General features: G+C 37.0%; 1 protein-coding gene across 12 annotated transcripts in view; it reads left to right on the plus strand.

The window, feature by feature from the left end:
- Positions 1-27710, plus strand: part of LOC309864762 (uncharacterized protein) — a 468381-nt gene that overhangs the window by 137749 nt on the left and 302922 nt on the right. For 9 of the 12 annotated variants that reach the window (XR_014311746.1, XR_014311747.1, XM_082730545.1 and 6 more), the window contains one exon: positions 9945-10056. The exons of the other annotated variants lie outside the window; for them this stretch is intronic. Coding sequence is in view for 6 of the 9 variants with exons in the window: in XM_082730547.1 (XP_082586673.1) it covers positions 10025-10056 (32 nt within the window). In the remaining 3 variants the exon portion in view is untranslated. The remainder of the gene's footprint in view (positions 1-9944; positions 10057-27710) is intronic. 12 annotated transcript variants of the gene reach the window in all.

A 27710-nucleotide genomic window follows, 5' to 3' on the forward strand; every position in this document is an offset into this window, starting at 1 on the left:
ATAAAAATGTGGGGGCGCCTGGGTGGCTCAGTGGGTTAAGCTGCTGCCTTCGGCTCAGGTCATGATCTCAGGGTCCTGGGATCGAGTCCCGCATCGGGATCTCCGCTCAGCGGGGAGCCTGCTTCCTCCCCTCTCTCTCTCTGCCTGCCTCTCTGCTTACTTGTGATCTCTCTGTCAAATAAATAAATAAAATCTTTAAAATAAAATAAAATAAAATAAAATAAAATAAAATAAAATAAAATAAAATAAAAATGTGAACTCCTTATGATCTTACAGTCCCACTTCTAGGAATCTTCTGTTATAAACAGACAAAGACATAATTATAAAGACACTATTGCAACATTCCTTCAAAGGCAAGAAAAGTTAGAAACACTATAAAGTGCACAATAATAAGGGAACATGTAACAAAATGATGATAAATCCATACTATGAGCTACAATAAGATTATTAAAAAGAATGAGAGGCTGCCATACAGAATACCTAAAAATGTTTTGGATATATTAAATGAGAACAATATGTTACATTCTATGTTGGAATGGCCCCATTTTTTAAAAGAAAGAAAACTTTCTCTGTGTATGTATTGATAAACATAGAAAAATGTCAATGTATATGCATTACACTGGTCCCCCTGCCGAGAAGATAAGAAGGGAGGAAGGAGATCTATCTATTTGGCCAGGCTCTGTATACTTTTATATTTTCTGAATATGTTACAGTGAAGTTTCCATTTGCTTACGCAGTTAGTTTGTTACTAATTTACTTTGGAAATACATCAAATAAAGATTTAAAAATTAGCATTTGATTGGGAGGGAGACAAACCACAAGAGACTCTTAATGTCACAAAACAAACTGAGGGTGGCCGCAGGGAGGGAGAGGGTGGTTAGGTTATGGGCATTGGGGAGGGTATGTGCTATTGCTATGGTGAGTTCTGTGAAGTGCGTAAACCTGGTGATTCACAGACCTGTACCCCTGGGGCTAATAATATATTTTATGTTAATAAAAAAATTTTTAAAAATTATTTAAAAATTAACATTTGACCTTAGCCTAGTTTTTCTTAAATACTAGGTTTATTGCTCTCCCACCCCCTGATGAGGGGTCTAATCATTTAGATTTAGCCATACCGTGGCTAAAGCATGTACCCAGAGGAAAGTAAGAAGAGGGGTCTTGTATGTCTTGTGACAAGATAAAACACCTTGACTTTATAAGGACATTTTGGGAAGACATCCCCTAACCTGTTCTCTCAACCAACAAACATTATGGCACCCACAGGCAAGTGTTTTGGCATTTCTTGTCTTCTCTGTGTCTGGCAATACCCAACCTGGTGGGAAGATGATGGTCTTTAGATTAAGGCAATCTCTTGCTGATACATGGAGACAGAGGTGTGAGTGCCAGTGCTGGCCCACTGGGAAACAAAACCCTCAGAGAGACTCTACCAGCTTTCCATATTGGGGGAGTGATTTTACTACAAATGTAGAGCTCTTCAGGAAAAAAAAAAAAGTCCATTAATAAAAAAAAAAAATAATTTATTTTCCTTCTGTAATACAGAGCTACTAGGATGGTATTTTCATCTACTGGATGAAGAAATAATGATTTTCAGCCAGAGACTGTATTTCTGTTCCCACCTATTGCTCTGAAGAGCTTCTAGACCATTCTACCTAACCAGAGCAGATCTTTGAATGAGTGGTGTTAGCTATCAATTGAAAGCTTCCTGGAGGCAGCAGGTGGTCTCTGTTCATCTCAGTGTCCCTAACATCCCTGTTCATCTCAGTGTCCCTAACATCACCGTGCCCTAGGTCAACTGAATAAATCTTCTGCAGATTTTTCTATCTAGAAAACGTTTACATGTTGTATTTGATCCTGAGGCTGAGAGTTGGGCTGACAGTCAGCCAGTTATGCTGGTTCCACTACACAGAAAGTTGACAGCCAGTCTCCCTTCTGACTGACCAGGTCTCTATGCCTTTCCAAGTTGCTAAATATTTAGGACATCACCCCTGCTTACGTGGTCCCTGCCCACCTGTCAGCCTCATCCCCTGTTCGACATGCCAGCAGTCATGCTCTGACTTTGTTTTCCTTGAATGTGCTGGGCTCCAGGACACCTCTGGCCCCACTCATCATTCTGTGTCTTCCACTGGGGAATCTTTGTAGTATTTCTTCACCAAGTAGATCATCTTTCTCTGTCTTCTGATCTTAGTTGTAATCTCAAGTCTACAGACACCTTCACTGAATCCCTGCTCCAGTTAGGGGTCCCTTTAGTACCCTTGCAGAGCATACTACCGTTTCCTTTAAGCATTAATCATAACTTCAATCAAATGACAATTTGGGTAATTGTTTATGATAGTCTCCATGAGGCCAGGAAACTCCTCTTGTTCTCACAGCACCAATGTTTGCTACACAGAAGATTCTTAATAAATATTTGATGGAGTAAAAGAATAAATAAAAACTTGGGCCAAAGCAGTGCGAATAATCAACATCTTTCTCTGAGCTATTCAGTGTCTATAAATAACCCTTGTTGAATAAGAAGAGTTTCATCTCAAGCACTACTTGCATACTAATTTTGGCCATGTTTGAAATGCAGTCTCTGAGGTGTCTTAGCACTATTGCAGCTAGACAGACCTACTTGAACTACTTAAGGGCTCTATTTTTACCTTTGTTTGTTTGTTTGTTTTTGTTTTTAACATTCCCTTTGCCACTACTTCCTGATTGCATCCTTAATCTCTGGGGTCATGGTCAAGTAATGTTGAGTTTTTCCCATATGCGAAAATTATGTGAAAACCAACCTGGAAACAGAAATAAAAAGTGGAGCTTATTGAATTTCTTTTGGGCTCTGTATCTCAACTTATTTTGGACCCTAGGATTTGAGCATGTGCTTATTTGTCTCTTTCATTTTTCTAGATCAGTTGTATTTTCCTGTATTTATTTGAAGTAAAAATATTTTCCCATATGAAAGGGTTATTTTGAGTGATGTAACAAAGCAGAGTTGGCAATGCACATTCTGAATGCTATTGCCAGTATATCTTCTTCTTTTTCTCAAGTTTGGCTTAAATTAGTTTTATGACCCATCACATAGTCATTTCTATGAATGAACCCTATGCTCCATGACTCTACAACTACCAGCCATTTTATTCAGCATTAATAGTCAAGATAAATCTCTACATTAAACCTTAAAACACAGTTGCAAATACTCAACTAAAACTCCCCAAACCAAGCCAAACACGTAGTAATTTTTTTTCGTTTTTCAAAATGGAAAACACATTTTTCTTTGGGTACTATCAAGTTCACTTTAATTTTTTTTATTTTTGTCTTTCAAAATTTTATTTCATTCAAATTCAATTAGCTAACATATAATGTATTATTAGTTTCAGAGGTAGAATTCAGTGATTCATCAGTCTTATATAATACCTGGTTCTCATTAAGTCACATACCTTCCTTAACGTCTAACACCCAGTTATCCCATCCCCCCCATCTCCCTTCCAGCAACCCTCAGTTTGTTTCCTCTAGTTAAGGGTCCCTTATGGTTTGTCTCTCTCTCTCTGATTTCATCTTATTTTTTCCTCCCTTCCCCTATGGCCCTCTATTTTGTTTCTTAAATTCCACATATGAATGAAAGCATTTAATTGTCTTCCTCTGATTGACTTATTTCACTTAGCATAATACCCTCTATGCTAGTTCCACCCACGTCATTGTAAATGGTAAGATGTTATTCTTTTTGATGGCTGAGTAAGAGTCCTGTGTGTGTGTGTGTGTGTGTGTGTGTGTAGTGTGTGTACCACATCTTCTTCATCTGAAATGACGTATTCATTTTCCAACTTTCTCCCCTAGCTGAGATGATGCTTCCCAATGCCTATAACCTTGGAATCATTAGCTAAAGTCAAATTCCCTAAGCAGATTTTAATGTAACCGTATGGAGGAGAAAGTATGATAGCGGGCAAGAGAGAATAAAGAGAGACTAAAGGGAAATAAAAAATTGTGAAAAATCAACAAATGTCCCAAATGGTACAGTTTAGGCTCTGGTCAAATCCAGTGTGGGCTACCCAGAGGTAAGCAGACACAGATGAAACAAGCTGGTTTAGTTTAAGGAGGGAGATACTCTAGTGAATCCCAAGATAAGCCCCCGGGTTCCCAGCCAGCTCTCCCAAGAGAGCACAGAATCCCCCACTTATGGGCATTCCCATGATTAATCACTTGGCTTTGACTGTTCCCCAGATGTATGTGTGCAAGGACAGGAAACCCAGAATGGTACAGTTAGAAAGCAGCAGTAAATTCTTAAGGGAGTGTTCCACTTGATAGATCCTGAAAACCTACTGGATTTTTTAATGCCCCTGAAATTCCTCCATCCAGGAAATCTATATTCAGACATGCTTTAGGTGAAAAGCACCTGAAAACAGTCCCTTTTCACTCTCATTATTAAGTTGCAGGAGGAAGGTGTGTGTCATTGTCTGGTTAAGGTACCATTGGGATGGAAGGAATTCCTTCATGGCCTTAGCTCAAGGCATCTTCCCATCATGGCCTTCCCCAAATGGGCTCATAGCCTATGATGGAGCTTCTACTCTGTGGACTAAATGGAAGCATCATTGGGCAGGCTGAGGACAAAAGGCTTCAGCTCTGATTTTTTAAAAATTTTATAAGAACAGTCAGAACTTGGGGCTTGTCTAAGTTTAGCTGTAAAGTTTTGTTTGAGGCTGACTCTGTTTAATTCCTTTGAAAGCTTAAGTCAGGACAGGGAGCTTATTGGAATTCTCATATTGCCATATTACTTAGTGAATAATTGTACTGGGTTCTCCTTTTGACATAGGAAACAAATGACTGCATTTTCAGGTTATCACAGTCACAGTAAAAAAAAAAAAAAACAAACGGCTTTTCATGTTTCTATGTTGACTTGTTGAAGAGGTATTGTAGATGGTGACTGAGAGAAGAGGAAAATCTCCAAGTTAAGGCTAACGGTCCCTAAATTGCTATTTTTGTAAGGGCTGATAAAATTATGGTTTCAGTACAAGATTTGTAAAGTTTCTAAATGAATCTACACTTATTTGCAATGAATCCAGATCAGAAGAGTTAAAAGAAGTTTCACTGTTTGGCCAGGATTAAGACATGTTATCAGAGATCAGTGACAACTGGTGACCACTCTCCACATATCAAGGCACTTTGCACTCAACACTTGAAATGAGAATGTTTGCCAATAGAGTTTATAGGGAAGTAATTTTTTATGTTTCTCTGCTTTTAAAGGTGTAGAACAGCTATCTGTGTCAGAATGCTTTTTGTCATAAATTTTTAAATCTCAACTAAAAATGATGTAGCAGTAAGGAACATCTGTATCCCACATAACAAGGTATTTGGAAGTTCAGTGGTTTCAGTTTTGTTTCATTTATTGTTTAAATGATATCATCAAGGTCCCAGGTTCTCTCCATCTTCCCTCTATAAGGCATTGGCTTATCTTTTAAATGAATTTTCTCATGACCCCAAGATGGCTGCCATTATGCCCAGTCTCCAATGCAGACAGCAAGATCCAGCGGCAGCAAAGGGTTTGTTTTTTGTTGTGTGTCTCTTGTTACAAATAAGGAACACTTTTTATGAGCTCCCAGCATATTTTTCATTTCACTGTCAGGGGAAGAAGCCACAGGGAGGAATAGCAGTTTAGTAGATAACAAAAATCATTTGTCACAAAATTAGAGTTCAACACGCTAAGCACCAATGGGCTTTCCTAGGAGAGAGAGGTCTTCTTACGTGCTAAATCATTGGCAATATTTGGCTTCAACCTTTTCCTACTTTCACAAAGGGATGAAGCACTTTCTTTTTTGGAAATGAAAACTGGGGAAATAAAAGCTATTCACAGACAATAAATTTTAGGTAATACCTTCAGTGATTCTCAAATGGGGGCAGCGTTAGAGTTTTTTTCTATAGTATATTATTCTTAATAACTTTCTGTAAGGGGAACCTGGTGTTTTAGAGATCTGGAGAACACGCCTGCTGTATCTTTCCTTTCTTAAGCTTACTGAGTGATACATGTAGGCATCAGAGATCTATTTTGTATGTCTCAACCTCTCTCTGAAGCAGAATGAAGAAAAATGCTCAAGTTTATGGATTTCTTAGACTGAGAAAATAGCAGGGAAATTAACTGGGGAGGGCATTGTGGCATAAAGACAGAAGGAGCAAGGACGTCTAGAATCCAGAGATGCAAAGGACGTAATGTCCTTAGATGGGTTTTTTTCAGGGTCCACCACTCCCACCATCCTCTCACACTGTATATCCCCCACGTTCCCTGGTTTTGTCTTGGAAAGGGGTTATCCATGTATTTCTCTTTGCTGTGTAATGATTCCAGTCTTGAAAAATGACTAAGAAGGACAAAAAGAAAAGTTACTGTGAGAAAATCCAAAAGGGAGATAGGGGAACAGGGAGAGAAGAAACCTCAAGGCCTGAGGTATTTCAGAATCAGAAAAGAGGAGGTTAGCAAGCTAAGGGAAATTGGGAATCGAATGTAAAAAGTTTATTTCTTTATCTGCTTTAAAAATATCTGTAATTCTCGGGGCGCCTGGGTGGCTCAGTGGATTAAGCCGCTGCCTTCGGCTCGGGTCATGATCTCAGTGTCCTGGGATGGAGCCCCGCATCGGGCTCTCTGCTCAGCAGGGAGCCTGCTTCCCCCTCTGTCTTTGCCTGCCTCGCTGCCTGCTTGTGATCTCTCTCTCTGTCAAATAAAATAAATAAAAATCTTAAAAAAATTAAAATAAAATAAAAATATCTGTAATTCTGGGGTAGAAGTCAAATATTTAAAGAGTGGAAATGGAATATAAGATGCTAAATTTTCTCGATCTTGGTTTGAAAGAAAACCTTCAGATACTCAGTACTCAAGCAGTGATCACATTCAAGTCCTTTAATTTTGTACCTTTTTTTTTCAATCCCTGGATTCCCTAGTTCCCAACACAGTTTTATTTTTAAAGCCTTTGTACAAGACAAAGTGACCAGAGAAGAGCTGTTTTTTCAAAAAGGGTTTGAAGTTTGTTTGCTTAACAAAGTGTTTGCAGTCATAATTAGGTTGCATATTAAAGTTCAAAACCATCTCGTGTTGGAAGTGACTGAAAATTGTTACCATCTGATGACTTTGTGGGCAGAGCTTTCACAAACGACACTGCACGCACGAAGGAATAAAGACCCAGTTTTCTGGGCATTGCCCTGGGACGCATCCAGGGTCTGGGCAACACTCAGACTACAGATTTCCCCTAGTGGCCTTATGGGTCTTAAATCTAACTGTCATGCTGCTGTGTCCTTGATCTGTTGGAGTCATCCCAACTTGAGTCAGTTCTGTTACTATTCTCATCTCTGTAGCGCTCTCTGATCTCCAGTCCACCTACCTATCATGGGACCAGAGGAGCCATGACAAGTCCTGGGCGCAGCTCTGTAATTGTCACCATGGAAAATTCATCTCTAAGCCAGGTTTTCTGGGGGAGAGAGAGAAAGAGGAGGGAAGAGAGAGACTGGTTAGAGTGTCCGGGATGAGTCAGCTCCTCATCTGTTGTGTTGAAAGGCAAAACTGTCTTTAATTTTAACAGTGCTCCACTTCCCTCTTCACTGGCATATGAAGCCTATTTGGGAACAGAAAGAGAAGCTTTACATGGCACATTTCAAACATTTTGCCTCAGGCAAGAACCTTACTGTATCTGAGACAAAAATCTCTTTCCTGGCCTCCACACCTGAGTCTTTCACTTCTACTTAGAAGAAAATGGAACAATAGAAGCTTGTCTGTCCTGATGATGAGCACAAAGCAAGAATTAAGGTCTTAAAAAAAACCCCTATGTTGGGGTATAATTCTGTGTGAGCTAGTTCAGATGACCATGATGTTTGGAGTCACCACAGTGTTTGCTGAATATAATTTCATGTGTAGGTTCAGGTCTAAATCAGGAAACCCAGGTTTATGTTGAGTAAGAATGAGAATGGATTTTTTCAATATTAGAATCATAATTTAACTTGGGTCAACTTGAAGATGAATTTTTGTTATTATCTCATTAATCTTCTTGAATATTGGAGTTTGATTCCACTGATTTCTTCTTGGATATTCTGCCTGAAAGGAAATGTTTGCTAGTATACCCATTCTGCTAATAAAATAAACTAAAAAAGTGGGGTCAGAATTTGGGAGAAAGCCAACATAATGACAAAAGAAATGACTAAGTCTTTGGTTTTGTGATTCAAAACAGAGAACAACTTTAAACAAAATAAGAACCATAAAATAGAAGATTGACTTTACAATGAGCAGAATGTTTGGGGGAAATGTAAGGCAGGGGGAGGACACAGCTAAACAGAATTCTTTTTCAGACTTTTCTGAAAGCGAATTTTGGAAGAGTTATTTGAAATCTATATCAAAACCAGGTGCTTTCAGCAATCCGTAACAAATGAGTGTTGTCCCTTTCCCTTCTTATCCTACTAGAGCAATAACTGGAAAATGGCTACAACTAGACATTAGTCATCATGACACTCTCTCTATGCACAGATCCCTGCAATATAGATGACAGATCACTGTATTCAGAGAATAGAATCAATTTGAACCAATGATACCACAGTATATCCTAGCTTTGCAAAGTGACCCATTATTCATGAGCATCTAATAAAGATCACTAGGATCTGGTAGTATAGAATAACACTGTCACACGGAGAACCTCCAAATCCAATGTTTACTGAGATGATGTCCTTCTAATCAGTGAAGGTTCAAAATCACAAATGGGATTTACCATCTTCTAAACCAAACTTAATTACTTTGTTTAATCAATTTGAATTGTTTAAGTGTTTATTACTTTTCAATATACTGCTACCATATGACCCTAACTCAAAAAATAAATGTATTACATACTAGCCAAAAAAAAAAGTCTCAAATCTTTCAAAAGGAAAGGTCTTTAGTGATATTATACAGAGAAATCAATAGATTAAAATGCCAGGCTTCACAGAATGGATATAAGGATGAGTAGCTACACCTTTGGGAAAATGTGTCTGAGGCCCATGTAAGTTTCACATATGGAAATATTAGGTATCTGTATACTCTGTTCTTGTAATCATTCACCATTACCCTCGGATAGGTTCCACTTATATCAAAAAAAGAATATTAGGATTGAGATAGGCAGACAAGCCCCCTGGTGAACTGATTGGTTTTTAGAAGCACTGACAGAGAAATAAGTTAGATGGCAAGTGAGTTCTGGGAACATACAGTGACCTGACTCTTTAAACTCAGAATCAAGAAGGAAAATCTGGTACTTCTTTGTTAAATTCCTGCTATGAATGACTGCTACAGGGCAATAAAGTGATCAACAGGATTAACCCAAGTGAAAAATCTATTGCAACTAGTTGGTCAAGTTAGTTGAACATGGTATTGTACAAGTAGGAAACAATACTATATTTTCCTCACACCAAACTTTTACATCTGTTCTGGTAGATATCATTTTTTCTTTCCCTAAACAGTATCTTTGGAAGATCCCTCTTCAGTTTGGGGCACTTTCAGGCTGGGCCAATGTCCAGCCTGAACAGTGTCTAATGGAGTTATACCGCATACTTATGACTACTGTGCATCCTGACTGGTTAATGTCCATGCTATCTTTGCTGGTTAACATATGAAACATCACCTCCGCCTTCTGATATTAATGAACAGTCATGTTTTCAGCAATTAAAGATGTAGACTTTGATGTTAAAACTTGGGTTTCACACCATTTCAAAGATTTTCCCTCTCTACATCACTCAGATTCAACCCAGTCTCAGAAACTTGCAATGCAAGAAATAGATACTGACTCTTAACTATTTCTTCACCTTGCCCACTATTTCCAGCTATGTTCTACTTCTGGTTCCTCCAGGCTAGAAAAGAGAAAGGAGAATATGAGGTGACATAAAGAGAAAAGAAAACTTGGCCATTGCGCTTATAATCTGGCAATGAGGTTCTCTGTATAGCAGGAACCAATTATGGCTTCTTTCTTTCATAGGGTACTGTCTTTGGTACTGTGGATGTGCCCATCAACCTCAACCTCCTCTTCTGTCACTTCTAGTAAGAAAGGTTAGATGCATGAAAACTAAACTTTCCAGAATCCTTTGCAGGTACGTTTCTTGATGTGAATTCATTTCTGTCATTTGGATTTACTTATCAGATTTGGAAGGCAGGAATGAGGTGGGGGTCACCTTTTTGAGGTTTTGGGCTATGGTTTCTAAGAAGTAAGATGGTGGAAACAGGAAGCTTTCCTACTGTAGTGTTCCAGTGTCCATCTCCACATTCTTGTGTGTAAAAAAGTAGTGGTGGCTCTGGCTCTCACTTCCAGTTTAAGTGATGGCCTCAGAGGTGTTTGTTCCCCTCCTGGGTCAGTTCTGTATCATTCTACACATCATCCCAGAAGGTTTGCTCCTTCAGTTCTTCCTAAGATTTTGCAAACTCTAGTATTGACTAATGCAGGTGCTTTTGTGGGTTCATGATGAGACTACTCCTCTCGTCTGCAGAAGACCTCCAGCATTACTATTCCTAGAGCAGGGGATGGTCATCTGGCTGACTGCTTGCCATGCCAGCCCATCTTCTCCAACTGATAGGGCACCCACACAGATTTTTCTGTTGTTTAGATTTTTCCAGGTAAGGATGGATACCAGTCTCTGTATTGCAGGAAACGCAGGCCAAGTTTTCCCAAGAACTCCATAACCAATTAAGCTCTGTTCTGGATCTCTGTTTGGAGAGCATATAAGAAAGGGATAGGAAGAGTGTTTGAGCTGGATAAAATGTCAATATCCCTTCCTGACAAGACCCACACTCTCTACAAATGGTTCTTGTAAAGGCTCTTTTCATTTTTCTTGAATTGAGGGAAATACCATATTCTCCTCCAACAGTGCCCTTCAAAGAAATCCACACTGTCATTCTCTTCTGATGAGGTTGAGGTAAAGGCCACTTCTTTGGCAAGCTCTGCAGAGGTGGTTTAACATCTCTCTTTAGAAGGTGAGAATAGTTGTCATCTATGACTATCAGCTTTGGGACCTCAGTTGAACGGGAGGTAACGGGAGTTTTCACTTAGAATCTAGTTACACTTCCCTGGCTGATATTCCAGATTGGAGGACAGTGCCTTGCCTTGACGGTTGTTTGGAGGCGGGGGAAACTGGTGGCCTGTTGAGCAGCTGGGAGTGGTCTGCTGCAGCATTGAAGTAGAACCACTAACTTGGAACAATCTTTTAACCAAAACTTTACTACTAAAACAGTGTTTCTGAGATTGAACCCAATGGACAAGAGATCTTTAAGATTTACCAGTCATTCAAAAAGTAATGTGGCTTTTATTTTATTATTTTATTCAAAAATAAAAATATTTTTTTATTAATTTTGGTTTTATTTCACTTTTTAGATTTTATTATTTTATTTTATTTTTAAATAGAGAGCACAAAAGTGTAGGCAGGGGAAGATGGAAAGGAAAAGAATCTCAAGTCTCCTTGCATGGAGCCCAATGCAAGGCTTGACTCACAAGCTTGAGATCATGACATTAGCCAAAACCAAGAGTCAGTCGCTTAACCAACTGAGCCACCCAGGTGCTCCATAATGTGGCTGCATTTTAGAAACATCTCAAAGCAAAACAAAAAACCAGAACCAGGAATATTTGACTTTTAAAAAGAACAGGATAACAAGGAGCTCACATGTATGTGCCTCAATTTCCTAAAGTATAGAATGAGTGATTGGATTAGGCAGCCAAATTCTCTCCCAGTTCTGATGCCACATGGCTTTCTATGAGTCAACAGAATAAAATGGCCAAGCATTAGCTACCCTAAGGAAGCATTGTTCAAAGAGTTCAGATTGGCTAAAAACAAAACAAAATACCCAAATGAGTTGAACACTTATGTCCACATAAATGCCTGTGTACAAATGTTTATAGCAGCTTTATTCAAAACTGACACAAATTGGAGGTAACCAATAGATAGATAAATTGTAGCGCATCCAGGCAATGGAATATTATTCAGCACCAAAAGAGGTTGACTATGAAGCCATGAAAGGACACAAGGGAAAATTAAGTGCATATTACTAAGTGAAAGAGAATAATTAAAAAAGGCTGTGTACTGTATCATTCCAAATATATAACATCCTGGAAAAGGCAAAACTTCAGAGAAGTAAAAAGATCAGTGTTTGCCAGGGATTAGGGGTTAGAAGTTACAGGGGAGAGATGAATCAGTGGAGCACAAAGGATTTTTAGAACAGTGAAACTATTCTGTATGATACTACAGTGGTGGGTCTATGTTATTAAACATTTGTCAAACCCATTGTTTCACCAAGAGTGACCATTATGTAATCTATGGACTTTGAGCATTAATGATATGTCAGTGTAGGTTCATCGTGTATAACAAATGTACTGCTGTAATACAGGAGGTTGCTAGTTGGGGAGGTTGTACATGTGTGGGAGGTTGTACAGGATATATGAGTCTGTATTTTCTACTCAGTTTTGTTATAAACCAAAAACTCCTCTAAAAAATGAAGCTTATTAATCAAAGAAATAAACAAAACATAGTTAAAGTGGCATTAACCCTTTTTCTTTTTCTTTCCTTTCCTTCCCTTTCATTTCATTTCTTTTCTTTTTAGTTTCAGGGGTAGGATTTAATGATTCATCTGTTGCATATAATACCCAGTGCCTGTTACCTCAAGTGACTCCTTAATGCCTATCACCCCGTTACCCCATCCCCCCACCTCTCTGCCAGGAACCCTCAGATTGTTTCTTAGAGTTCAGCATCTCATGGTTTGACGTCCTCTCAATTTTTATCTCATTTTATTTTTCCTTCCCTTCCCCATATTCATCTGTTTTGTTTCTTAAATTCCACATATGAATGAAATCATGTGGTATTTGTCTTTCTCTAATTAATTTATGTTTCTCAGCATAATATCCTCTAGTTCCATCCACGTCCTTGCATATGGTAAGATTTTGTTCTTGGTGGCCAAGTAATATTCCTGTGTGTGTGTGCATGTGTGTAGATCAATACATGTAGATATTTATATCTATATATATATATATGCTACCTCTTCTCTATCCATTCATCTGTCAATGGACATCTGGGCTCTTTCTATATTTTGGCTATTGTGGATATTGCTGCTATAAATATTAGGGTACAGGTGTCCCTTTGGATCATGATTTTTGTATCCTTTGAATAAATTCCTAGGAGTGCAATTGCTAGGTCATAGGATAGCTCTACTTTTAACTTTTTTGATGAACCTCCATATTGTTTTCCAGAGTGGCTGCACCAGTTTGCATTCCTACCAACACTGTAAGAGGGTTTCCCTTTTTCCACATCCTCACCAACATCTGTCATTTCCTGACTTGTTAATTTTAGCCATTCTGACCAGTATGAGGTGGTATCCCATTGTGGTTTTGATTTGGATTTCACTGATGCCAAGTGATATGGAGCATTTTTTCATGTGTCTGTTGGCCATTTGTATGTCTTCTTTGGAGAAATGTCCGTTCATGTCTTCTGTCCATTTCTGGACTGTATTTTTTGTTTTTTGGATGTTGAATATAAGTTCTTTATGGAATTTGCATACTAGTCCTTTATCTGATATGTCATTTGTAGATATCTTCTCCCATTCTGTACGTTGCCTTTTAGTTTTGTTGTCTGCTTCCTTTGTTGTGCAAAAGCTTTTTATCTTGATGAAGTCCTGATAGTTCATTTTTGTTTTTGTTTCCCTTTCCTTTGAAGACGTGTCTAACAAGAAGTTGCTGTGGCTGAGGTCAAAGAGATGCTGCCTATGTTCTCTTCTAGGATTTTGATGGATTCCTATCTCACATTTCGGTCTTTCATTCATTTTGAGTTTATTTTTGTGTATGCTGTAAGCAAGTGGTTCAATTTTATTCTCCTGTATGTGGCTGTTCAATTTTCCCATCACCACTTGTTGAAAAGACTGTCTTCTTTCCATTGGATATTTTTCCTGCTTGTCAAAGATTAGTTGACCATAGAGTTGAGGGTCCATTTCTGGGTTCTGTTTTCTGTTCCATTGATCTATGTGTCTGTTTTTATGCCACTACCATACTTGATACCATCTTGATGATGACAGTTTTGTAATACAGCGTGAAGTCCAGAACTGTGATGCCTCAGCTTGGTTTTCTTTTTCAACATTAGTTTGGCTGTTCAGGGTCTTTTCTGGTTCCATGCAAATTTTAGGATTGTTTGTTCTAGCTCTATGAAAAATGATGATGGTATTTTGATAGGAATTGTATTGAATGTGTAGATTGCTCTAGGTAGCATAGATGTTTTAACAATATTTGTTCTTTTAATTCATGAGCATGGAATGTTTTTCCATTTCTTTGTGTCTTCCTCATTTCCTTTCATAAAAGTTTTATAGTTTTCAGAGTACAGATTCTTTACCCCCTTTTGTTAGGTTTATTCCTAGTTATCTTATATTTTTACATGCAATTGTAAATGGGATTGATTCCTTTATTTCTCTTTCTTCTGCCTCTCTTGTGCAGAGAAATGCAACTGACTGTGCATTGATTTTATATCCTGCAATGTTGCTGAATTTCTATATCGAGTTCCAGCAATTTTTGTGGAGTCTTTTGGGCTTTCTTCAAGAGTATCATGTTATCTGTGAAGAGTGAAAGTTTGGCTTCTTCTTTGCCAATTCAAATGCCTTTTATTTCTTTTTGTTGTCTGATTGCTTAGGCTAGGACTTCCACTACTATGCTGAACAACAGTGTTGAGAGTGGACACCCCTGTCATGTTTCTGACCTTAGGGGAAGTGCTCTCAGTTTTTCCCCAATGAGGATGATGGTCACTGTGTAGTACATGTTTCTTGAGAAATAATTACATTTAGGTAAAATAATTTGTTATAGTACATGTTAAAGTTAAATCTATTCATGGGTCATAAAGAGTAATGTAACCAGACCATCTGTAGCAAAATGTTTTCATGAAACTTATGTGAAAGAAATCAAGGAAGCCAGATATTAACTGAATTCAACTCCAAGTTTTAGCAACTTCCAACTATTTCTGTCAAACTGGAAGGTTAAAGATGAACCATTGGCTGATATCCAGAGGTCTTATATGAAGAAGTAGCAATTGCCTTAAGAAGTACATGTTAAAAAAAAAAAAAGAAAGAAAAAGAAATACATGTGGAACTTTGAACATGACTGTCTTCCAAGTAGCAACTATTGGAATGTTGGTTCTTGGCTATAATACTTATGATGAAAACATGGTGGAACAGGGAATGAATTTTTAAGACTTTTACTTACTTTCAAGAATCATATTGAACTGTTCCATTTTCTGTTGGCCGTATCCACTATTCTCTGAGATGCATTCTTTCAGTTGTAACAGAGTAGATTTGTAATACAGTTTTAGTCTTTGTCTCCAGTTCTGTCAGATGTTCTTAAGATTTAATGGAGGATAGATGAATTTATTTCTTTACAACTTCACTTATATCCATTTAAATGAGAGTTGTGGGCATGAAGAACAGTGTTTTGAGAGTAATCAATTCAGGAGTAATCAATAATCAAAGTATTTTTTAAGTGTATAGCATCATGATGCCCTCTAGTGGCTAGCTCACAAGAAAAGTGCCTCAATCCCTCAGAAAATAGAATTTTTTTTTCAAAGGATGCATCTTCCTTTTTGTAGAGGGCATCTATTAAAGTACACTGTTATCTTTGATTTCTTTAATAAAAGCAATGGGGCTTTATGTTCAGTTGCTAACACCTTATTGCCTTAGTACCTCAAAGATCAAAACATGTTAGTTTAATAAGAATTATTGTGTTAAAAGCATTATAGCCACCTGAGTAAGGCCAATGGACAGATATGGTCCACTACAATGGATTTATTATCTTACAGCAAAGGAGTAAACCTCTGAGGGACGATGCGAAGATTCTTCTGGGATTGACTGATTTGTCACTGTTAGTTTTTTCCATCATTGAAATGGCTGCCTTGGATTCCTAGGCAGGTAGCCGCACTATTGAAAAAAGAAAAAAACAAAAACTAGACCCAACTGAAAAGAAATCAGAAAATTGATCACTGATCCTATTATTTGGTAAATGACTTACAAGATTGTTTTTTACATTCTTCAATTTCCAAGAGCAGCCATTAGACTATGTGTGTATGTTTTCGTGTGTGTATGTGTATATGTGCGTTATATAAAGATGTTTTATAAGCCCGAATAAACGTTTAAGAAAATTAACCAAGTTCTTAAAATTGTTTGTGTCTTCTAAGCTTTAGATAGTTTCAAGTAATGAAAAACAAAAAGGCTAATTGTTGAGTTGTACATTTTCCATTATTCTCTTGAAACTAACCTTATTATTTAGATACATTTAAAGACATCTTTTAAATGATTTCTTCTGGATAACAAGTCACAAGCTTCACATTCTCACATTCTTCACTGATAAATCTATGGTTTTTCAGATAGATAAAGTTCCATGACAATAGATCCCTTTAAAAGAAAACATTCTTTGTTGTAAAGCTGTTTATAAGACCTGACAGACATTGGTCTATGATAGCAGTGGTTTTTGGAAAGTAACTGAAGCATTCTCTCCATAATAAACTCAACAAATATTTTTATTAGTTTCCCTCCATGTGCCTGCCAGTCTGTATAATAAAGTTAACTAATTGTTGACAGTTGGCACTGAGGAGAAAGGCTGAAAAACTTATTGCAACATACAGCTTAATAGACCTTATGTCCTGCCATTGAGCAGTAAGTACTTCTCAACTTTCTTTCCCTTTTCGCCCATTAAGCATTCTAACCTCTAACCATCCCCACAAGGAAAGAATAATATTAATGACAATAACAGCAACAATAATATATCCCAAACAATCCAGCAAAACAAAACAGTACAACCCTAACTACCCCCCCCCCCCCCCCCGAAAAAGGGAAGATCTGGGGCTGGCATTAGGAAAAATAAAATAGGAGAGCTGTCTGAAGGTAAAATCTCTCTTTCCCTTCAAATTTTGTTTCCCTAATTTATAATTAATTCCTGAGGGTGGTTCCCTTCTCTCCAGGTCCATAAGCTGCACATTATTTTCAGCAATATATCTGTCATCATAAAATGATCCTCTCATGAAGTTATTGGTCAGATTTCACAGGTTTGTTATAATGGACTTTTGTCTACTATCCATTAAAGCCTGCTCTTTTTGCTCTTTCATCCTTAGATTCTAAAGCTAAGGTATTCAGCAATCTTCAGCTCTTCCTTTCACTTTCTTTGTTTTTAAATGATTTTTTTAAAAATTCATTTATTTGACAGATCACAAGTAGGCAGAGAGGCAGGCAGAGAGAGAGAGAGAGAGAGAGAGAGGAAGCAGGCTCCCTGCCGAGCAGAGAGCCTGATGCTGGCCTTGATCCCAGGACCCTGAGATCATGACCTGAGCCAAAGGCAGAGGCTTAACCCACTGAGCCACCCAGGCGCCCTTACTTTCACTTTCTAAAGGCAATGTGAACTCATCCAATCCTTTGAGTATTAAATCTACAAATAAGTGGGTCTTGTGTATACTAGATTCAGATGCCTTAGGTTTATAGGATTCTTAGAGAAGCCTAGTCACTTTCAAGTGATCCGAGGGACACCTGAGCCTGCTTTTCTGAGCCTACATCAGAGTATGTATGTTTCATTAGGTTAGTCTTGGTTCTGACCCTGCCTTCCCAGGATCCTCCAACTGGCCAGGAGCCAAGGCTAGGCAGGAGTTCCTGAGTCCTTTAAGGGAGAAATTAATTAATCTGGCTGGAGATTAATCCAAACTAGAGATGGTAAATTTCTTCAGATTTTGCAACCATGGCCTGGGGCTTATAGGGGCTGGGTAGAGTCTTGGAATGGGTTTTTTTTAAAATCTTCTTTCTGAAAAGGGAACTAAAATATATGCAAAACATTTTGAATTGCCTTTACCAAATGAAAACTTTTAAAAGGAAAAGACACAACTATATAGCACAATTTGGTTTGCCCTAAACTGGTCAAGTCAGGGTATTAATTTGCAAAGGTGTAACTTATACACATAAACTAATTTTCTAATTATATTGACTTTTAAGGGTGTATAGCTTGAATTTCATTGGAGTTACAGTGAATCATATTTTAAAGTATCTAAATGATTATAGGTTTTGCATGTTAAGGAGAACGAAGCAACAGAACAGAAGCAACTATTAATAGTAGAACGAAATAATGAAGCAATATTCTGATCTTAATGTCCTCCACAGTGTCAAGTTGATGCTTATTTTCAGAAATAAGCATCTGTTTTGTGTCCTGAGTTTTTAAAATAAACACCATTAAAATTTCCTCATTTGTTGTTTTCACTTTGAACGTGTCAACATACTCTTATTTAGCTTGCTTTTAAATATTATCAGATTGGACATTTTTTTCTATATTGACTAAACATTTGTATGTCTTCTTTTTGTCAATTGTTCAACTATACCTTTTGTGTGTGTGTGTGTGTGCTTTAATTGAGATATTTGTCATTTTGTTACTGATTTATAAGATTTCTATATATTAAATCTACTAACCTCTGGCATTTCCTCTGCAAATAATTTCCCCTGGTTTACTGTCTTTCATTTTTTTACATGGACTTTCTTTTAAGAACAGAAAAAAAAAATTTTATAGTCGTACTTATCAGCCTTTTCATTTATACTTTTGTCTTTGATGTCACTCATTGAAAAGTTTTTCTCTCCTAAGAACATATAGCCACTTATATTTTATTCCAGTATAATTATAATTTTGTTTTTTGCATGTCAATTTTTAGGCCATCTGGGATTCATTTTGGTGTCTGTATTTTATAGTAATTTAACTTTGTATTTTCTCTCTTTGGTTAGCTGGTAGTCTTTTTTTTTTTTTTTTTTTTTTTGGTCAGAGAGAGGGAGAGAAAGCACACAAGAAGGCAGAGAGGCAGGCAGAGGTGGAGAGAGAGGTGAAGAGAGAGGCAGGCTCCCCGCCGAGCAAGAAGCCCAATGTGGGACTCGATCCCAGGACCCCGGGATCATGACCTGAGCTGAAAGCAGCGGCTTAACCCACTGAGCCACCCAGGCATCCCTGGTTAGCTGGTAGTCTTAACCAGAAGTTGAGTAATCCATTTTTCCTTTGGTTTGAATGTTAGCTCATCATGTATTAATATTTTATATCTTTTATTTATTTATTTTTAAGATTTTATTCATCTGAGAGGAGAGAGAGAGAGAAAGCTGAGTAGGGGGGAGGGGCAAAGAGAGAGGGAGAAGCAGACTGCCTGTTGACCAGGAAGCCCAATGACACTCACTGCAGGGCTTCATCCCAGGACACTGAGATCATGACCTGAGCCAAAAGCAGACCCTTAACCTACTGAGCCACCCACATCCCAGTATGTGATATCCTTAAAAAACTATTTATGTAACACTATTAATGTCCCTGTATAAAATAAAAATTTAACATATTTGGATTTTCTCTTTCTCCCTACTCTGTTGACTTACTGCCCTTATTTTTATTATGCTCTAATAATCATTTATTTATGCTCTTACTAGACATTTGTATTAAGTTTACTAAGTACTTTTTGACTTTGTTCTTTTTATTAATTTCTAGGCCAGCTGGTATGTATTTTCAATTAAAAATATCAGAGAAGGCAAATGATTTCTTGCCTTTCTTCATCCTTATATTCCCGAGAATAGTCTTGCTATTGATTTTATACCTTAGAAACAGTAGGGATGAGCCCAGAATTTGGGAATTTACTGTTGTAGGGATGAAAACAATGATAACTGGAAAGTTTCCCTTTCTTAAGAAACTGGTTTTGTTTATTTCTTCACATCAGGCTTGTGGGATTTTCCTTCTCCTTTGAAATTTAAAATGTTGACCTAGTTAAGTCACTGCATTAATTTTGCCACGTACTTTATAAATTTTTTAAATCTAAAAATCCAAATTCTAAATCTACCCATGGTCAGGTCAAAGTTCTTCTGTAGGTTTTTATGTTAGCTTTTTGTCCATTTGTTGTATTTTCTTCCGGAATTTAAGCTATGTATTTGGTCCGTATTATAACACATTACATAAAAATTTTTCTAGACCATTTTTCACATCTTTTTTTCTTTCATCTTATTAATCTTCATATAACTGAGTTATAGAATAAATTTTCTTCTAACTTTTTGACAATTTTTTTCCGTTTGCTGCTTATTGTTACTTCTGGGCTCCCAGCAACTAAAAGGTTTATTCCCAGTTCTTATTGCATTGCTTGGCCCAGGAAAGATAATGAAAAAAAGTGTATTAAATTATATTATAATAAAATTGCTCAAATATAAGATGGGAAAATTATTAGACATAATTTTCAGTGACAACAGTAAGTATATCTTGGTGTAAAATAACTAGATATGAACTAGATTAGCTGTCTTTTCAGAAATTATATCATGTACAAGAATTTTAGCCTAGAACCTCTAATATTATTCAGTAATGTTAAAATCAAACCCAACCCAACCCCAGCTACCAGGCACACAATTATAGTAGGAGTAAAATGATATGTATCAAAGTATTGAAATAACAAAATAATATTTGCTGAGCCTTACTGGGGGGGAAGGACCAAGCCAATGGCTCCACACACATAATCCCATGTAATCTTCTCTACAATTTTGATAGGCCTTGTATTTGCTAATGAAGGACCTGAAATTTAGAGGGTCATTTGCAAAAGGAGATACAGCTAACAAGTAGCTGAGCTGGGATTTGAGCCCAGATCTGGTTAATTTTGAAGTCTATGATCTAACCATTAAGCTAGATTGGACAGCGTTTCCTTTTTCTAGTCTTCCTAATGCTGAGGTTTAATAACACAGCACTACTTCTTGGTTCCATATACAGAATGCTTTTTTTTTTTTTAACTTTTCAGTCAAAAAAATTTGATTTGATTGCATAGAATCTGAATCTTTAAGATTATAGGCCACGAGGGGCACCTGGGTGGCTCAGTTGGTTGGGCATCTGAATCTTGATTTCAGCTCAGGTCATGGTCTTGGGATTGGGTATCAGGACCCAAGTTGGGCTCTGCGCTCAGCACAGTCTGCATGAGATTCTTTCTCCCTCTCCTTCTGCCCCTCTACCCAACTTGCTCACTCTCTCTCTCTAAAAATTTTAAGAAAAAGAAGGAAAGAAAGAAAGAAAAAGATTATAGGCCACAAAAGTGGGAGGCTTAACCTGGATTGAAAACTATTAAAGCCAAAGTCATAATCCTATCTTCATTTTACTTGCTTTTATCCACATAATTAAAGGCCCAATGTTTGCACTGACTACAAAGAAGCAGAAATGGGACATAGCTCCTACCCACAAGAGAGTTATAGCCTGGTTGTGCAGGACAATATAGAAAGAGACATCACTTCATACCACTCCTTTTAAAACAATTGGCTTGGGGACACCTGGGTGGCTCAGTTGGTTGAGATTCTGACTCTTGGTTTGGGCTCAGGTCATGACCTCAGGCTCATAGGATCACAGCTCCTTTAAGGAGTAGCAGTGATGATAGAGATTATGAAAAGGCTGAAAAGGAAAGGAGTATGGTGTATTAATTTAAAAATTGAGCTCCTCCTCCACCAATTAATAGCTCCATGACTTCAGCCAAGTTCTTTTAAAGCCCTCTAAGACTCATTGTTCTCACATTTTATATTAAGTACTCAGTAAATGATAGTTATTAGCTTTACTATGAATTCACAGAATAGAGTGGGCTTTTTTTGTTTGTTTTTTTCTACCTAGCATTTATTTTATCTTATTTTGGTAACATCATTAATTTTCGTACCTCTCTCTTGGTATAATTGTCAAAATCTCTGTTCTAGTGTAAGAAAGGGATGGATATATGACTAGACTAAGCCAACCAGACTTTCTTTGTGGACTTTGAATCTTGAATTAATTGACACTCTGAAGACATTGCCCATTGATTCCTGTTACCTGGACCTCTAAGAGCTGCCTCAATTGCTTTCTGCTTTCAAACTCCATACTTAAACGACCTCATGCCCTACTAAAATACTCTTCTGTAAAATGTTGGCCAAATGAGGTGTTGTTTAAAACCAAAGAAACCTGCCTGCCACATCTGGTCAATCTTTCCCATTCTGTGTGGTTGGTTTATCTTTAATTTACTCTAAGAGACTAGTTGGGCAATTACAGTGGTCCTAAACATTCCTCTTCAAAATAATTTAATAGTCATCCTAGGCATCTCCTATATTGTCTAACTTTTCATTGTGATGTGCATTCATTTTCTCCACAATGATTCTGGGCAAATCTAAACCCCATGTCATCTGTGGTAACCTCATTCATAGCCGAGAATATTGAATCTGTCTTCTCCATGATATGGTGCACCTATGTTGCTGCTTTGCCTGTTCTCCAGACTGAACATGCCCAGGTTTTTCATCTCTTCTCATAGGGTTTCATTTCCAAACCTTTTATTAACTTGGTTGCCCTCCTCTGAACTCCCTCCAGTTAGCTAGAAAGCAAAGTCTATCCAATAGTATCGTGTCATCATCATGGAGACCATGAAGGTCACATCCTGGCTAGAAGGTAACTGGGTAGCCCCACAGGCATGAAATTTTTTCTTCATGCCTAAGGTAGTTGTGAATGTGCTGGTTCTCCTGCCCAGGCATACCCCAAGCATGCAACAAATGGGGTGCGGTCAGCAGGCAGGTACCCACGTATTCAGGGGAAGAGTCATTGCTTATTTGAACAGCAGTAATCAGTTCAATTTCTCTTTGTGGCTACTTTGAACTGCAGCCTTCTTCCTAACTCAAAACACCAAAGCTGGGTGATAACTAACAATTATTGAGTGCTTATGATGTGCTAGGCATTATGCCAAATGCTCAACATTTGTGAACTCATTTAATCTCTACAATAACCCTTACTTGAGGTTATTATCTTCATTTTACAGATGCAGAAACAGAGGGTTATAGTGAGCCCAGGTCACATGGTTAGGAAGTGATGTGGCAGAAAGTTGAACTCCGGGATTGGACTATAAAGCTCATGCCTTTAACTATAACCTTTAATTGTCTGAACACTCAAGAAGAACAGGCTAGAAAGCATTGGACAAAAAAAATTGGGAAAAGCATGTGCCTTTTTAAGAGTCAGGGTTTTACAATTTGTGTAGCATGGAAAAAATGATTTCATGATTTAAAAAAAGCATGAGAAATAGTTTACGCAAATTTTCCTTCCTGGAAATTAAAAATAAATATTCTATATTGAAAGGCTATAAGAAGTCTTGATGTGAAGAAACTTATTTAACCCACATTCCCCAAATATATTTTAACAGAAAACACCTCCACTTCACTAAGTGTGCAAAAATACATACTAGACTTAATGTTAAGGAGATACATGAAGCTATACATGGTACATACATCCCAACTTCATAATAATCTTGCAAGAAATACACTATTACTTCAATTTGGGGAGAAGGAAACTGACTCCTGGAGAGGTTTACCTCTTCAAAGACCTTCTGGGGGCAAATTACTGAGTAGAGGTTTTATTCCAATTTTGTATAATTTTAATGTCCTTATGTTGCTTCTACACATAAAATATTTATTTCCCCCCTCATGCCCTAAATTAAAGAAAATTCATTTTTGAAAGTTATTATTGCCCCAATCTGCTTTTTAGATATCTTTGTCATGTGAAGGTAGCTTAATGAAGAGGGAAGGGCCCCAGCTCAGTTCTAGAAAATTTAGGCTGGGTCAGATTATCACCTCTGCTAACTACAGTTTGGATTTCCCATGAAAGTTGCTTAATCTCTTTGAGACTTTTTTCCCTCTTCCAGTTTTATTGAGATGTAATTGGCATATATAACATTGTATAAGTTCTAGATGTATAACATAATTATTTGATATTTCTATATATTACAAAATGATCACCATAATAAATTTATTTACTATCCCATCAATTCACCTGGTTATAACTTGTTTTTCTGTGATGAGAACTTTTAAGATCTGCTCCCTTAACAACTTCCAAAAATATGATACAGTGTTAACTTGAGTCACCATGCTTGCACATTACATCCACAGGCCTTATTGATTTTATAACCAATTTTTTCATAACCTTCACTAATCCCTATCTCCCACCTCTGGCAACCACAAATCTGGTGTGTTTCTATGAGTTTGGTTTCTTTAGATTCCACATGTGAGTGAGGTCATAGGGTACTTGTCTTTCTCTGTCTGACTTACCTCAGTTAGCATAATGTCCTCAAGATCCATCCATTTGTCACAAAGGGTGGGATTTCCTTCTTTTTTATGGTCTGAGCTTATTTTTCTTCCTAAGAAGCAGACATTCATTATGTGAATGGCTTATCAACTGTTTTTTGTTCCCCCCATACTATGTTAACTCCATATTTCATTTTAACAAAACAAACGAAATGAGTGACTTTATTTAGAAGTCAAAAGATAGTACCTTAGTTCAGACTATAGTTTTCAAATGTTACAAAACTTTAGAGGTGTCCAAGTCTGCCTGGTCTGTGTTAGTGAAGAAGGTTCCAGGAGTGAGGCAACCAGCACGAGGACTGGCTCCAAGAGCAGCAGCAAACTCCAGCACAGCTCACGGGCCAGTATTCCTGGATGATACGACACTGACGTCAGCTGGGTTTTTAATGGCAATACTGACACGAGATGTCAGTGGAAGCTTCTCCCAGGTTCTTTTCAGATTATGATGTAGATCCTATCCCTTTGCCTTTTGTGGAGGTACTGTTCCATTTGGAAGTCAAGATTGGTACCACATGAGTGGGTTCCTGCTGCAAGGAATTTGAGGACATCCTCCTCCCTCATTTCTAGGATAAGGGCTCTGGACATTGCGAAATTTCCCTTTAAGTTACAACACGGATGCAGAATAATGTTGCATGGAACTCTCTCTGGGTAGCATGGAAAGTGCAGTTTCGGTTCGATTAGTGTTTTTATAGTGTCTCTTTTCCCAACCGTTAACTTCAATATTATCTATGTCTGAATATTTTTGTGTCTTATAGATGGCATCTAATTGGGTCTTGCTTTTTTATCTTACCTGCAGTCACTGCCTTTTAAGTTTGTGTAGATCATGATATTTAATGTAATTAGCAATATCATTGAATTTAAATTCATCATATTGCTATTTATTTTCCATTTATTCCATCTGATCTTTGTTCTTTTGTTTTTTTCCTACTGATTTCTTTTAGGTTAATTTAATTTTTTTAAAATTCCATTTTATCTCCACTACTGGCTTGTTAGCTATATCACTTTGTTTTACTGTTCTAGTGGTTACTCCAGGGCTTATAACATACATTTTAAAATTATTACTGTCTAGCTTAAATGCATATATAGTATAAAACTCAACGGAATACTTCCATTTACCTACCACTATGTTATTGTTGTCACACATTTCACTTTTCATATACAGCTGACCCTTTAAGAGTGCAAAGATTAGGGGCACTGGCCCTCTGCATGGTCCAAAATTCATGTATAACTTTTGCTTCCCCCAAACTTAACTACTAAAGCCTACTGTTTATTGGAAGCCTTAGTGATAATATAAACAATCAATTAACACATAGTTTGTATGCTGTGTGTATTATATATTGTATTCTTACAATAAGGTAAGCTAGAGAAAAGAAAAAGTTATTAAGAAAATCATGAGGAAGAAAAAATACATTTACAGGACTATACAGTATTTATCAAAAAAAATCTATGTAAAAGTGGATCTGCACACCTCAAACCCATGTTGTTCAAGGGTCAACTGTCTATAGACTTGAAAATTCATTGTTATTATTTTGCTTTAGCTCATCAATTATCTGTTGACATTTCAAACAAAGAAAGTATTTTCTATTCATGTTTTTATCATTCTCAGAGCCTTTCATTCATCTGTGTAGATCCAAATTATCATCTGAGACAATTTCCTTTTGCCTGAAAAACTTTCTTAATTTTTGTAGAACAGTTCCTCTAGTAAAATTCTCTAAGGTCTTTTTCTTTTAAATTGAGATGTAATTGACATATAACATTTTATTTTATTTTATTTTTTATTTTTTTTGACATATAACATTTTAGAAGCACAAGTTGTATAACATAATGATTCAGTATTTATATACAATATATATAATATTATATAATAATAATAATATATACAAGTATATTTATATACATTGCAAAATGATCACCACAATAAATCTAATTTGCATCCATCACCCTGCAAAGTTACAAATTTTTTTTTCTTTTGGTAAGAACTTTAAAGATTTGCTTTTAGCTACCTCCAAATATACAGTACAGTATTATTAACTTCAGTCACCACGTCGTACATTATATCCTCATGACTTATTTTATAACTGAAAATTTGTACCTTTTCAGAACCTTCACCCACTTTACCCACCTCCCACCCTTACCTCACCCCAAGCACCAATCTGTTTTCTGTATCTATGAACTCAGTTTTTTTTTTGTTTTGTTAGATCCCACATATAAATGAGATTACATGATATTTTTGTCTGCCTTACCATAATGCCCTCAATACTCATGTATGTTGTCAGACAGAACAAGATTTTCTTCATTCCTTAATGGCTGATAATATTTCATTGTAAACATATATAATACCACATATTTTATAATCCATCTATTGATGGACACTTAAGTTGCTTCTCATATAAGTTAGTGATTTCATTTCCTTTGGATAAATACCCACAAGTGGAATTGCTGAATCATATGGTAGTTCTATTTTTAATTTTTTTTGAAGAAATGTCATACTGTTTTCATAGCAGTTGCACCAATTTACATTCCCATCAACAGTGCACACGGGTTTCCTTTTCTCCACATCCTCACTAACACTTGCTATTTATTACCTTTTTTTTTTTTTTAAAGACTTAGATTTTTATTTGAGAGAGAGAGTGATAGGCAGCACAAGCGGTGGGCAGGGAAACAGTATCTAGGGAGAGGCATAGGGAAAGGAAGAAGCAGACTCCCACCGAGCAGGGGACCTGATGTGGGGCTCAATCACAGGACCTTGAGATCGTGACCTAAGCCAAAGGCAGATGCTTAGCCAACTGAGATAAGGTGCCCCACCTTATCCTTTTGATAATAGCTATTCTAATCTATGAGATGATGTCTCATTGTGGCTTTGATTTGCATATCCCTGATGATTAGTGATATCAAGAACCTTTTCATGTATCTGCTGTTGACCATTTGTATGTCTTCTTTGGAAAATGTCTATTCGGATCCTCTGCCCATTTTTTAATCAGTGTTTTGTTTGTTTTGCTATTGGGTTATATGAGTTCCTTGTATATTTTAAATATTGTTTATCAGATATATGATTTGCAGATATTTCTCCCATTCATTTCATTTTGTTGATGGTTTCCTTTGATGTGCAGAAGCCTTTTAGTTTGAGGTAGTTCCAACATACTTATTTTTGCTTTTGTTGTCTTTGTTTTTGGTGTGAAATTCAAACAATCAATGCCAAGACCATTTCAAGGAGCTTACTGCTTATGTTTTCCTCTTGAAGTTTTCTGGTTTCAGGTCTTCTGTTCAAGTCTTTAATCCATACTGAGTTAATTTTTGTGTTGGTATAAGACAGTGGCCCAGTTTCATTCTTTTGCATGTGGCTTTCCAGTTTTCCCAATCATTTATTGATTCCCAATCATTTATTGAAGAGACTATCTTTTCATCATCATATATTCTTCCTTCCTTTGTGTAAACTAACTGACCAGATAAGTGTAGGTTCATTTCTGGCCTCTCTATTCTGTTCTATTGATCTATGTGTGTGTGTTTATGCCAGTACCATACTGTTGTGATCATTAGAGCTTCATAATGTAATGGTAGGAAGCATACTGTCTCCACCTTTGTTCCTTGTATTTTTGTTGTTGTTAGGTAATCATATTAATTGGTGTCTTCCAGTGTAAAAGTTGGAAGT

Source organism: Mustela nivalis (genome assembly GCF_964662115.1).
Source record: "Mustela nivalis genome assembly, chromosome: 5".
Classification (NCBI taxonomy): Eukaryota; Metazoa; Chordata; class Mammalia; order Carnivora; family Mustelidae; genus Mustela; species Mustela nivalis.